At 37.5% G+C, this 14909-nt stretch overlaps 1 protein-coding gene across 1 annotated transcript; it reads left to right on the forward strand.

Moving 5' to 3' along the window:
* Positions 1-12598: 12598 nt before the first annotated feature.
* Positions 12599-14485, forward strand: LOC150078324 (uncharacterized). Its single transcript, XM_090384530.1, has 3 exons — positions 12599-12824; positions 13679-13835; positions 13966-14485. The coding sequence occupies exons 1-3, from the start codon at positions 12599-12601 to the stop codon at positions 14483-14485; spliced, it is 903 nt and encodes a 300-aa protein (XP_090240656.1).
* The last annotated feature ends 424 nt before the right edge of the window (positions 14486-14909 follow it).

Genomic DNA, 14909 nt, shown 5'->3' on the forward strand with positions numbered 1-14909 from the left:
GAACAAGGTATGTCGAGATTCCTTGATGGTCTTCTTTCGCTGCTTCACTGTGGCTTTGAAAGCGTGTCGATTATAACAACAAAGCTCGCTCATCCTGCGTGGTTTTAGGAATTTTTCTTCTTGTTTGCACAAACAACTCTTTATGGGTAAACATTGAATTCTATTTTTTTTTTCGTTTAGATGAGCTTCTGTATGAACGAAAATGTTTACACTTTCCAAAGGGTAGACATTTATGTGAGCCTAATGGTAACGTGAAAAGCGTTAGCGTGTAAAATTAGCACCTAACTTTGATTTGCTAATAAATATTTATCAACGTCACATATAGGCTTATGTTTCAAGATGGACTGGGTCTCCAAAAGGAACAGGGCAAAGTATTTGAGAATAACAAAACGTAATATCTGGAACGATTACTAATAAGGTTTAACGATCGCAGCGATAATGAGATGTACACTCTTAGAGAATATTTCTCTGCGTAGACACAAGGATTCTGCCCCACTCATCCCTCAAGGAAGTGGTTAGCTGATACAGAAGTTAAGTACCTTTGTTTGGCTTTCAGTTGTTGCTACAAAGCACCCTAGAGGTGTTCGGTTATATGAAGATCGCGGCTCTGGGGAAGTCAAAGCAGGCTTTCCACGGCATTGTTCTCAACCTGCTACTTTATTGATCGAAGTGTGTGACATGGCGCACTGTCATGTGATGTACATATTCCATCTGTATAAGATCTTACAATAGTAAAGCAGAGTATTTGTTTTTGTTATTATTTTGATGTTTAAAATCTCGGACAGGAGTATCAGAGGGCCAGGGTCTTGCAGAGACTATATGAATATTGCCGTATTTGCACAACCTGCACATCAACGTGTGCTGTGATTGCAGAATTTTTCATCTGCAAGACCCTGGCCATACTAACGAAGCTTGTATAATCCTGTACTTCTTCACTGATAACTCCGCTACTGTTCAGCATTGATGGTCCTATGCATAAAAACCAATAGACCTGTGGGATTTTATTGACTTTATTCACACGTTGACTCACTTAGTCTCGTGTGAAGGGTTATGTGCATGTTTCGACTCTTTTTTAATATCATTTTGTAAAAAATCGAAGCAGGCGTGAAATATGTGCAATTTTCGTTCGATATATCAAGTTTCACAAATTAGTTTTCAAAATTTTCTTCGCAGTCTGAATCCCTTTTCTGTTTTGGCATAAAATCAAAAGAAAATCTGTCACATTTCCTGTTTGGTTGGTTCCGACAAGAATATTTATCGTATTTTAATCTCCACCTCTGAAAAAGGGCCGTCGTAGTTTAGGACACTTGAAATAGGACCAGAATACTACGCTGCAACCGCTGTTATGCTAAAGCCATGGGATTTAGATAAGGTAGAAAGTAGTCTGTATGACACCATTCTTTTTCCATCTGCTATAAGAAGTTGCATCTGTCCGATACTGCGTAATCACACTCTGCAGTGTAATTCATCATTCCAGATTACCCTCCTTCATTGCCACAAGTTTCATTGCTTCTTTTTTTTTCTTTTTTAAACCGCAGCAGAAGTTTAGTTGGAATTGCAAGGTGACACCATGGGCTTCTGAAAATATTTCACCGCCATAATATTCCATATTGTGCAGGGCTTTCTGGTGGTAGGCGAGCGTCCAAACATAAGTTTTTGGCCGCTACAGCTCTTCAATAAGAAGGGCGATGGGATTTCACAGGGGAAATAATAAACATCTATAGTGTTATGTAGGGTTAAATGTTTAGCCATTACTCTGTGGAGTGTGGTGCTGCATCTCAGTATTCTGGTATGTTGGAGCTTTTTACATTGGAGGTGTAATTGAAGTTACTAGTTTCGCCAAATCAAGATATAAATTAAGAATTTGTTTGGTAATAGAAGACCAGCTGATGCAAAATTCTGCAATCACAGTACACGTTTGTGTGCGGGTCAGGCTAAGAGCGACATTAAATGGAAATTGTGGGAGGTGTGAAAGAGGGATATTGCATGAGGGAAAATAAAAGGAAACTGTCATTGATAAGTGATTGGCAATAACCGATATCACATTCCTAAAATTCCATTATCTATTTTCAGAGGTATTAAACATCCCGGTTTCAAATAGTGTAGAAATATTAATACCACCCAGGAAACAATATTTATGATTGTAATACCAACATTATTTTTAAGTATATATCGAGGCAGTACGTGGTAATGTCTTGCTACTGAAATTTTAACTGAGACATCCAGTTACTGATTGCAAAGTCGATGGCCATTGCAACTTACTCCTTTGCTGTTGTTGTTATTTACACAGTCCTATTTTGGACATCTTAATTTTAACCTGCATCCATCTTTCAGTAATCAGCAAACCTTTAAATACAGTATAGACGCTTTCAAGAGCTTCCATTGCAATCCACTCCTACCAACGCACAATACGCTAACCGCTAACCTGTGAAGTGGAACTGAGCTTTATTTCACTTTCGTCCACCCAGAATCCAATGACATAGCTGATTCATAACAACAAGTTAGTTAGTGGTGAGGACTACATCCACAGCAAATTGTGCATGGAATATGCACTGTTGTTACTGACCTACAACAGTGTTTATAAAATTTTTTAATTCACTTCTCACTCAGATTTTTCTATTACTGTGATTGTCACTCATTCACACAAAATTATAAGATGCGAGAGATGACGCTAACCGATTATTGGTGGTAATTTTTCAACTATCGTTATAACGAAGTGTCGTCATCCAAGGTATACCTCTAGTTTCTTGAGCGACAGCTGGGATTTTTGAAAAGGTGACACCACTTCCTTTCACTTTGAGAAACCAAACATAGATGTTTTAATTAAGGCTATGAAGCGTCAGTATATTGTTTATAGAATTGCGTGTATTCTTCGGTCTGTTTGGTGAATAACATTTTGAATAACCAGGGAGTGTTCAGGAAATGGAAACGGTTGGGGTCTCATATACAATCTGCAATGGCAAAATCAACTAGAGAGAGAGAGAGAGAGAGAGAGAGAGAGAGTTACTTTTCACGTTCTCACAAGAACAAAAGTAGGAGCTTTCTTGTGAGAATAAGTCGTGTTGATAGGGATGACTAAGTGAAAATTTACAGTTGGTCTGGTCTTTCAAGGGCATATGAAGCCGGCCGTTTTAAACTTTGTTTTCTTTGCAGATGTTACAATCGTAAGAAGTCAGAAATTGTTGAGACCATTAAAATTCGCGAAGAAATGTAAAATCGGTGATCGTAAACGAGGTTTCACTGTTGGAAGAACAAAAATTATAAAAAACTAAGAAAGAAGGACCCTGTGGACTTGGTCCGACAAAACAATTCTCCCCATTAAAAAAAGTGTCGCCAAACCAACGATCCATGCAACTTATACATGATTTTTTTTTCATGCCTTTAACTCCCATGCAGTCGGTTATGGCTGGATACGCACGATTTGGTTTTGGGGCAATGCACTGTCCGTTTAGTTCAGCTAAATATACTGATAGCATAACGTCAGCAAGGCAAATCAACGACAGCCCTTGTAACGTACATAAAGTAGGCACCAAACTAAGTCAGAAGTAGAAGGGGAATTTTATTCGTCATTTTAAAATTTAAAAATAAAATAAACAGTTTATTTATTTAATAATTTATTTACTTTTTTTTAAATTTTTCTTCAGCCTTTAAGATGACGATTCTGTTGATGGTATTTTCCCACCTTAAGATCCTGATAATTTAAAAAAAAAAAAATCTTAAGAACTTTTAGAATTAATAAGTGGGAATAGCAGGGGTGGTTCACGGCAGATCTCAAGACTTTCGTTTTGAATAACCAGTGAGCGTTCAAGAAATGGAAGCGCATTGGGGTTTCATATGGTTTTACGGATCTTACCAAATAATGGCCGATCTTCCTAAAACAAAAATGGCTTGCTTACAATACACACATGGGTAATAAATTATACTCAGAGTGCCCATTTGCAAGGTATATTAACATCTGAGCATGAGAAAAACCTACTTTGTGATTTCTATGCTATTTCACATTCTGTATAATATCATATTGCAGGCTTCGTTCCTTCATAATTAGATTTTGCGAATTACGTATACTTTTATACCGTATTATATCCTACTTTTGTGTTTTTTGGGAGGGGGGGGGTCATATCGATGCCATTTAGGAATGAATAAATTTTTCAATACTTAATAATAATATTACAACAATAACAACAACAAGATAGAAAAAGGTAGAAGAATTAAGGATCAAGATAGGCCATTGGAGGGAACACAGTTAAAGCCATAAACACCTATGTAGTCCTCCTGCTTACATACTCCTTCGGGATCATGGATTGGACTAACACCGAGCTGGAGGATACCATGAGAAAGATAAGGACAATGATGACCAAGATCCGCCAACACAACTCGAAGTCAGCCGTGGAGAGACTGACAATAGCGCGGAAAGAGGAGGAAGTGGCCTGATAGATCTCATCAACCAGCAACAGAAAATAGCAATTGGTAACCTGAAGGATTACTTCCAGAAACACGCAGCAGCACTCTACCAGGCCATAAGGAAGATAGACAAGCGGTAAAACCCACTCAACATAAGTGATGTGTCTCCTCCCGCCCAGACGAAATAAACGAAGCTAGAAAGATGGACAAAAAAAAAATATATATATATATATAATATATGTATTAATTAAGGTCACCTGGAAAGATATTTCATCTACCCATATGTATTGGGTCTGTAAATTGCGTGTGTTCTCTGGTCTATTTGCCTGCTTTGCTGGACGCAAAACCCCACATTCTGAGTGTAAAACCTTGCTATCTACTCCTGAGACCGACTAACTCAACCACGGAGTTAAAAGAGAGTCCATAAAAGTTCCTGGCGTCATCGACAGGATTCGAACCCGGGCCTTTTCCACCTGGTGTGGTAGGACTGGGACGATACCACTGTGCTACTCGCGCAGACGAAAGATGGGAAAAGAAGACACTCCATGGTAGACACTACAATGACCTCCATCAAAACCACATAGCTAAGCACTCGTGGGTAGGACAGTTGGTAGGATTGCCGTCCTCCCAGACAGGGTAGAAAAATCCCGGTGTTCGAATCCCGTCGATGACTCTAGGAACTTTTATGTGCCTGAGTTCGAGCACCATCAATGACGTGAGAAATTTTTATGGGACTTTTTCACAGAGTTGCTGAGTTATTCGGTGTCAAGAGAAGATGCGTGGTATTTTCTCCCGGAAACTCGAGTTTTTCGTCCAGCAAACAGAAATTAGACCTCAGAACACACGCAACTTACAGACAATAAACACCGAGCAACAACAACAACAACCCTTCTAGAGAGCAGGTTATTTTCACGCGATAATTGAAATAGCAGCTTGTACACTAAATATTTTCATTATAGTGCATTTATTTGAAGGCTTGCATAACAATTTCTTGTTTATAAACGTATATATCTGTGGAGCACGTAATGTAGTTTCTGTTGTTTTCTTTTATGAGGAAGAGAATTCAAACGTATTATTACTATTGCCTTGGAACGAACGACTACTAATAAATATCAATTATGAATTCTTAAGTAGGGTGTTTGTTTAGATAACTGAAACGGACTTTGCTAATCGAGTATTTACACCCGTGCCGGTAGAAGGCACGTAATTAGTTCTATTCGTGCAGCTTTCCGTTTGTTGCAAAAATAAACGAAAATGAAAGAGCGAAGTAGGTCACAAATGTCGTTTCCTATCAAGAACACAACCTACAATTATTCACATCTTCACCTTTACTTGGCATCCCGCCAACAGCAAGAGTAGTAGTATTGGTGCCTTTCAACTTCTGTTGGAACGTTGGCCAAGGGATGGACTGGTTTAATGCACAGCGATGCTTTGTTGCATGCGAATTCTGTTTTAGTGTAGTTTGTCCAACGTCACTGACTTGACAGAATACTCAAGAATGTCCAAAAATGAAAATACGTAAATCGTGAGAATAAATTCCACTTTATGGTAAGGCAACAACTTGTAAAGGTGTAAGATTTCTCATCTTGTTCAAACGGATGGGTTTTATATGAATACTGAGTAATTTTCGATTTTGTTAGCAGGATGTGAGTTAGTAGGTGGATATGGCGGATTCTAGTTCCTTGATCAAAAACACCAGTATCCTGGATGATTAGGATGCCCGGGAATGTAAGAGAAGGGAGATGACGATTGATTTTAATTCCAGAATGAAAACAAATAGTTATTAAGAAAGTTTAACAAATAAAACTTTATAACGTGAAGTATTCAATTAGCTTATTGGTATGAAAAGAAAAAAATTCATACAGACACCAAAAGTTCCAATAACTAAATAAATTATAAAGAGTGGTCTCGACGGTTTTTAAATAATATGCAGTGGACCAACTGATGATGTTACCAACAGAAAATTCTAAATGGGAAACATCTGGGGAAGTAATCGTAGAAGATACTAGGCTTTTCATACCAACTAAGAAATACTCTTCAAGGTTTAGACCTAGATGGAAGTATGAGATGAATTGAGATAGGTGGCAGAGAAGAAAAGTGCATGGGATGCATATATGAATTACCAGGTGATGCAGAAGCCTATGGCAGATATAACCTAGTCTGTAATGAAGTCACAAAAGAGGTTAGAAAAGTTAAGGCAGATTACGAGAGGTCTCTGACAAAGAATGCAGCAAAGACTTCTTTACTTCTGTTAGCACTAGAAAGAAGGGAATGAATGATATTGGTCTGCTTGATTTTAATAGTTTATCTGCTGATCCTGTTCAGGTTGCTGACAAAGTAAATAAGTATTTTGCATCTACATTCAAACGTGAGAAATTCTTTAGGGAATGGGATGCAGAAGTTTACCAAACTCTAACAGGCAACTGAATGATTTTGTAATAAATGAGAGGAAAGTGGAAGAGAAATTGTTCCAGCAAAACAATATGCAACTGGGGATGGATGGGATCTATACAATTATATTAAGAGAGACAGCAAAAGAGGTAAACAAACCCTTAGCCATAATATGACAGCATCTCTGAATTCAGGCGAGGTCCCTATGGATAGTAAATGTTCGAATATCTCCAATTCACAAAGGGAGAAACAAAGGGTGACACGAGTAATTAGAGACTTACCTTAACTTCTCTTCGGGGGAAAATAATGGAGTCCGGTTAAAAATGTAATGCAGGACCATCTAGACAGGTGTGCATTTATGCTGCAGTCACAGTATAAATGCAATCCTGGGACAATCTTGTTTGACCAATTTGATTGGATACTCTGACATAGTAATAAAGGAAGTGGATGCAGACATAATTTTGTTATCATTTACTTAGATTTCGGAAAAGCTTTTGATATTGCAGATAAAAGACTGCTGTACAAATGGGACCAGTGCCAAAGGCAAATTGCTGAGATTGATAAAGAGATGAATGAGTTGGAGAAAACAGAGGGTGGTTATTAATAGACACTACTCTTCGTGGACTAATGTTATTAGTAGAATCCTCCAGGATTCACTGATAGGCCCATTGTTGTTTTCAATATTTGTTAACCCTATCCATAATATACAAGTAAGTTAGTTATAATCCAGTTTAATACAAATATACACTAACAAAATCAGTAGCTTTCGAGACGCGTGTCTCTTTGTCAACTAAGAGAAAGCTACTGATTTTGTTAGTATATATATTTGTATTAAACTGGATTATAACTAACTTGCGTGTATATTATAAACTATGGACCCCAGTACTCCAGGCCCATTCGTTACCAACCCTATCCATATTGTTGAAGGTATATCTGGTTTAATGTGTCTAAGTTTCTAGACGATGCAAAGGTTGGCAGGACGGTTAATGACAGTAATAAAGGTAAGCTACTGCAACAATATCTAGAAAAAACTAGGCAGGTGGGCCGAGAAATGGTAGTTGAAGTTTAACATTTACAAATGCAAGGTACTGCACATCGGTAGCAGTAATCTCAGATTAACGTACCAGGTGTGTAGTACTGCACTCAGGGTAGTAGAAAATGAAAAAGACCTGAAGGTAATTGTGCAGTCAGATATGAAGTTCTCTAAGCAATGCAGACAGACTGCCAATATAGCTCATGGGGTTAGTCAAGGATTCACGGGAACTTTGTCATCAATAATAAGGAAGTGATTATCCCATTGCATAAGGCAATGGTTAGACTTCATCTTGACCACTGCATACGGGTGTGGAGGTCTCATTTTAGAAAGGAAGTAGGACTGCTGGAAAAGGGTGAGAAGGGTATGAGATTGGTGGGAGGAAAAGGGGTGCTCTTAGCAAAAGGGTGCTCTTAAAAGGTTTCAACTTTGCACCCTCGTGGATAGTGCAGTTGGCATAATTACCATTCTTCCCCACACCAGGTGGAAAACATCTGTCGAATCCTGTTAATGATGCGAAGAATTTTTATGGGCCTTTTTTTTACATGGTGGCTGAGTTAATCGGTCAAGGGCGATGATAACATGTTTCTTCGTCCAGCAAACCGACCACAGAACACGGAAATTTATAGACATATTGTATAAAATGCAACATGGCCTAAATTGCAGATGAGCGTAAAATAATTTAACCAACCAACTTAAACTCTTCAAATTTTAGCGTCTGGTGACTAGGCACCTGTAGGGATCTGATTGAGGTGTTTAAGGCTTTGAATAGATTGAGCAAGCTGAATGCTGATGCCATTCTTCCTCTTGCATACTTCTGATTAGTTGCGTGATCTCATTTGCTTTGTGTACAAGTTTCACTTATGACATTGTAATTAACATGATTCTATGTATATCATTGTATATAATATAATATGTATGTATGTATATAGCGGATTTGCCAGTTTCTAGCTAGGGGCCGCTTGTTGTTTTGGCAATAAAGAAGAATTGAATCCCTCTTGTTCAGTCTACATGCACGAGGGAGCATAAATTCAAATCGAGGAAGGATGGTTGCAGGATAATCTGCGGAGGGTTGCTTCAGCCAGCGGGTGGTTGATTGTTGGAACAAACGTCCATCTGTTGTTGTGGAAATGTGTAGTTTGAATAAATTCAAGGAAGCACTACGATAAACTATTGGAGAGGATAGATAGGTGATGTGGGAAGTTTTTTTTCCCTTGCTGATGCTCTATTAAACTTGCATTTTTGCACCATTTGCCACTACTAAATTGGTTGTTTTTCGCACATCTACGTTGAAATTCTTCTTCAGTACTGGATTTTGGGCTTAAGAGAAGTCCCTGACTTGATCCTATTAAAGATGAAACTGGACCACAATCCTCTACTGTGATCAAATTGTCGACTTCTAAAACTAAAATCAAGATATTACATAAATTTCAATACGGAAATTTAAAACCTAGCCAATTTATTTAATTAGACTTACAATTTCGGTTTAATTGTATCAATTTGTTGTTTTATATACCAAAAAACTAATAAATACTTCATACGGTTTTATTATCATTATTATTATTATTATTATTATTATTATTATTATTTTAATTTAAAAGTATATTTTGTTATCGAATAGAATCATCCGTAGGGCACCCATATTTCTTCCCCATGCTTCTATTTAAAGTTCCATCTTTAAACTTTCTTATATACATATTTTTATAACATTTCTTTTAATGAAATCCTCTCCCCAATTACTATGAAACTGTATGTCCTTGTAGATTATGCAGATAGGATTATGGTTGCATGTAAATCGATTCAATATTAGGAAATGCGGGCTGATGACATATTATCGACTTTGTAATAAAGAGGCAGAACACTGGTTACTGCTACCAGTTAAGTTGCCAGGACAAATTAAAATTATTTGCAAAATTATTTCACCACGGGAAACTCTTGGATATGCAGTAACCTCTGTAGATCTCGTCAAATTCTCACCCTCCGGTGACCCTCCGGAAAAAAAAAAGGTACAGAAGGATGCAGAATAACATGTTAAGAGTGACCTGGAAGGATCGACGTGGGCAGTGTACTGGAGTTGGAGTCAGCTGGAAGCTTCGTCTCCAGGAGAACAGCCTGCAAAGTATTCTAGAGTTTTGCCATCGGCACACTACTGCTTATAAGCTTTTCGCGCAGATGGAGATTGTAGAAAGTTGTAACGTTGAGTGATGAATCACGCTTCGTGTTATTCCGGTCAGATGGATGCGTGTGGATTTGACTTCAATCACCCAGATGGTCTCCGCACGAATGTGCCTTTTCGAACAGTTAAAGAAAGTGGAAGATCTGCAGTGGTGTGTGCTAGTACACTCACTATATGTTCGCTCTTTTCAAGAGTACGCTTCAAATGCTTGTAGCTTCCTCGTAGCATTTAGGAAAGATGCGCCATCTTTCAGTGAAGTGGTGCGGAGCTATTCTTCATCCCTTCTAACAGAATACGAAAGAGGCTTTAGAACTGTTATCTTGAGATTGTTGTTTATGTTGTTAGGGAAATTTTGGCATGCTTCCAAATTCACACTTTTCCAGCGTGAGGGAACTGTCTTAGAAAATTAGATGCAGAGAGAGAGAGAGAGAAAGCGGTATACTTTGTCAATATACACAGAGTGTTCTATTGATCCACTGCAAGACTTGAGGAAGTGATCTGGGAAGCAATTTTGAGGCGAAAATTCCCGTGAGATTTTTTTTTTTCTTTAAATTCGAGACAGTTTTAAACGCAATAGCTGAACTTTTTGTGACGTCACTTCCAGTTTGTCCAAGATACGACGCATAAGTTGGAAAAAAAGAGAGGGGCTTTTCTGGAAATTCCAGAAAAAAACATTAATATGTTTTTAAATAAATAAATGAATAGGGATCTTTAAAAACACTTTATTTTCTTACCGAACGTTTTGGCACTTTCGAAATACGGATATTTAAAAAAGAGGAAAATTGTACCACAACTTTAATAGCCAAGAAAGCAGTTTCGTGCTCAAAAAAGACTTACGTCAAATGTTTAACGGGAACAACTGGAGCCTGAAGGCATTCTTTACAAAACAGATGAAGAGGCTCTTGCGAATCTTCTGAGAGAATGGAGTTTAAATGTGCATTTAAACGATTTCGTGGAATATGCGCACTCAGCAGTTTTGGTCTCCCAAAATACATTTTATATGACCTACCCGAGGGCTGTAGAAATTTAAAAAAATGGATGGGGTCATGGTCTGTTAAAAGGGCATCCTATGAATTATGGTCATCGAGTCTCTGCCGTCTGGAGGCTTCGGTTCAAAGGAGAGAATGAAGGTTTGAACTCATGAATCCTTGAGCTTTGACCTACCGATTTATATATATATATATATATATATATATATATATATATTTTATAAGTTCGTGATATTTTGCAGAATAAATTAGCCTTTAAATAAACAGATTTAAATTTAAAAAAAAATTAATACGGATTTTACTGCTTCACAATTCGTCTAATGAAACCGAAGAGATCGAAACTCGTGTTATACCGCAAATAAAGTGAAATACATCGTAATTTATAGTAAATATTTCTATTGTTTAATTACAGTGTAGTTCAGGGACAATAATTTTATTAGAAAATTAAAATAAGTAATAAAATAGTGCAGTAAATTTAATTTAAAACTTTTTTTTTTCTGAGAAATTCTGAACAAACGGATAAGACGAGTATTTTTGCTTTATCTCTATCTGGATAGAAATTGAAAATGATAATTTCGCTCTCCAGTATGCCGTGAGAAAGGATGAGAGAGGGAAGGGGTGAAAGTCACGAGGGTAGAGAATAACTCGCCCAAAAATCCTTTGCAAATATTTCGAACAGAAGAAAGCATGCAGGAAATAAAGATATTGGGTTCTTCTATCATTTAATCTGATTTTCAAGTTCTCCTGTGTTGACAGAGAGCAACGTACTTCGAGCTGATAACCCGAATCATGATATTGCAAATTATTCAAAATTGCATCGCTGATTTCAATGCGCTCAAACAGAGTGAACCAAATAAAATGAGTTCTGTATTTACATTGCGGAAGCAGTGAGACACATCTGTTAAATGTGCTGTCACGGACTATTCAGTTATGATTTCCGATGGAGAAATGTTAACCATAACGCAGCTGTTGGAGTGTGAGAGCCGAAAACACAAGCCAATCTGGCACTATGTCCTGGGTTGGATAAAAAATTCAAAGCTGCAATGGGTGCTTAGAAAGTTTTAAAAAAGGAAATGTGGGTTGTGCTGTGCCACAGTGTTAAATGGATATTGTTTCTTTGACGGTCAGTTGCAACTTGTCCAGCCATCTTTATAAATAACCACATTATAATCACAGCATATTTTGCTTTATAAAGATAATTATAAATATATATAATTATCGAACAATATCTTGTAGAGACAGGGAGGTCATAATCCCACTGTAGAATGCAATTTTAAGACAGCATTTGGAACACTGTGTCCAAGTATGACATTCAGACCACATCTGAGAAAAAAGAAAGACAATTCACCACTATTATTCCAAGCAGAAGTAAGAATGGCTAATAAAAATGCAGCGAACTCTATTCCATCAAACTTGCGTAAGAGAAGCATTTAAACACATTCTATACACGTGACTCATAGATATGTGCTGCGCCGTTAGCTGCAATGTGTAGTTGCTGAATACAGCCGTCTAAAGTTGCTCTGTCTTGTCTTGACTAACCAGTGCACGTTCAGCCTTGCATTACGGTGCAACGAACGCCGATAAGTCACGTGTTTGAGGCGTGTCTAAATGCGTCTTTCCTCAGTGTCTGACGGAATAGATCTCGCCTCATTTTCAGTGTTCGTGTACTGGCGCAGAGGTACTCTTCTTTTGTTTATAATGATTTCTGACGAAGAGTTCATCGTACTGGTACGAGAGAGGGAAATATTATACAACACGAAACTGAAGGAGCATCACAACAAAAATGTGACGAAAAACCTGTGGAGAGAAGTTGCTGAAGAAACAAGTATGACAAGTAAGTGGTAAAATAGGGCTGATTTTATATTGTATGTCTACAAAATGTAATTTCAGTCATGGGTGGATTCGTTTTTGTCATGAAGCTTGTCCTCGTGGGTAGCACAGTTGGTATAATCACCGTCTTGTCCACACCGAGTAAAAAAAGACATGAGTTCGAATCTCGTTAATGACGCGAGAAATTTTTATGCGCTTTTTCACAAAGTGGCCGTGTTAGTCGGTCTCAGGAAACTCAGATTTTTCATCCAGCGACAGCAAATCGTGCACAGAACACGCACTTACAGCATATTTATATGTGACACAATATAGCCTGAGTTGCTGATGCACCTAAAACTCTATAACAACCGACCAGCTTTACCTTTGTGACGTGTTTTCTATCCTCTCTCTTTCTGTCGTGTCGGATAGGAAACATTTCTGATCTTTTCAAAAGCTGAAATTTCTTACCATTCCTTCTATTGAAATCTCGATTTTTGGTGCAAGATATCACGTATTATCTTGTCGTTTTCGGATTGATGCCAGAACAGGCAGTTGTGTTTTGTTTGTTCTGGCCAGTAACAACAAGGAAGAAACAACGTGTATTATGGAATACACTGTATATCTTTGAATTGCAAGATGTCAAGATAATACCTTGGATTTCAAGATGTAAAGATAATACCTTGGATTGCAAGATGTCAAGATAATACCTTGGATTGCAAGGTGTTAATATTTTAAAGAATTAAATGCAATAAATTTAACCTGTAGAAATATGTATAGAACATTTCATTACAATAAAATGTTCTTAAGACAAAGAAAGCTAAATTTCGAGTCTTGTGTGAATTGTTTTATTTTATTTAATTATTTTATTTTTTATTTCAGTAAGTGACTGCAAGCAGAAGTGGACTAATTTAAGAAACTCATACGCAAGACATCTTAGGAACCAGAAAAATATTTGCGGTTTAGGAGAAGAAAATAAGCAGCAATGGTATTTGGCTGATGCCATGTCGTTTCTGAAGGACCATATGCAGCATCGCAAGTAATCGAACTTTTTATTGTTTTTCATTGTGTGCAGAAATATGTAAATTCTAAAAATGAGAAAATGTGTTTATATGAACGAATATTCTATTCAGTAGAAACGCTAATACTGATGTTATTGCTCGTTTCAGACAAAAAAGGAATGCCGAGTGGGGAGAGAGGAAAGAAGAGCACGCAGAATGTCGCACTGAAGTCTCTCCAAAGTTTCTGGATGAAGATGTTCCCATGAATAATAGAGCCGAGAAACGTGTCGCTCCTGAAGTTTTTCAAAAACATCTACGACCGAAGAAAATGTCTCCATCGCAGCAGCTTGTAGGCCCGATGATCGATTTTCTCAAAAGCAACACTAAAAGAAGTAGGCAAGACGATCCACTGTTGGACTTTGTCAAAGGGCTGCTTCCAGACTACCAACAACTGTCAAGAAGGAGGCAACGAATATTTAAGAAGAGGACTGTTTGTCTTCTAAATGAATTGCTAGACGAACAAGAAATGGAAAGCGATCTGAATTCCTCGCGAGCCTCCACTCCAACGTCCCATGATGACAGTCAGGAACTATCTCCCACTCCATATGTCCACATTCCAGCAGTCAATACGCCTGATTCTCCTGACCCTGATAAGAACTCTTTACGCATCCGCTGGTGTCAACAATAAGTGAGTAACTTATTTAGAGTTTAGAGAAATGGTACTCGAAAAATGACTAAGTTGCAGGCTGACAAATTCGGTGTTGAAAAGCATCACTCGAAATGTTGTTTTGCTGTTGGAAAAATTTAAATATATTTCGGTGAAAGGCTGGTTTATTTTTTATGAAAATAAAACTTATATAGTCCACCGTCCAACATAAAAATATAGTCCATGTAATAATCCACCATGAAATGTCTTGTTTGACGCTACTGTGTGCGTTTAACCTTAAGGATAAAGAATCTCCCAAAGAAATATTCAAATATTATAGCGTAAGATGTGTTTTGATTACAAGTGGAATAGGATTTCAAAATTCTTAACTGCAAAACATTGATGTGTAGTGATTTCTTCAACTATATAAGGGGCAACTGTTTCTTTCTTTAATCGGCTAATGTGA

Source organism: Mastigoproctus giganteus, chromosome 11 (genome assembly GCF_048544385.1).
Source record: "Mastigoproctus giganteus isolate SK-2022 chromosome 11, ASM4854438v1, whole genome shotgun sequence".
Taxonomy (NCBI): Eukaryota; Metazoa; Arthropoda; class Arachnida; order Uropygi; family Thelyphonidae; genus Mastigoproctus; species Mastigoproctus giganteus.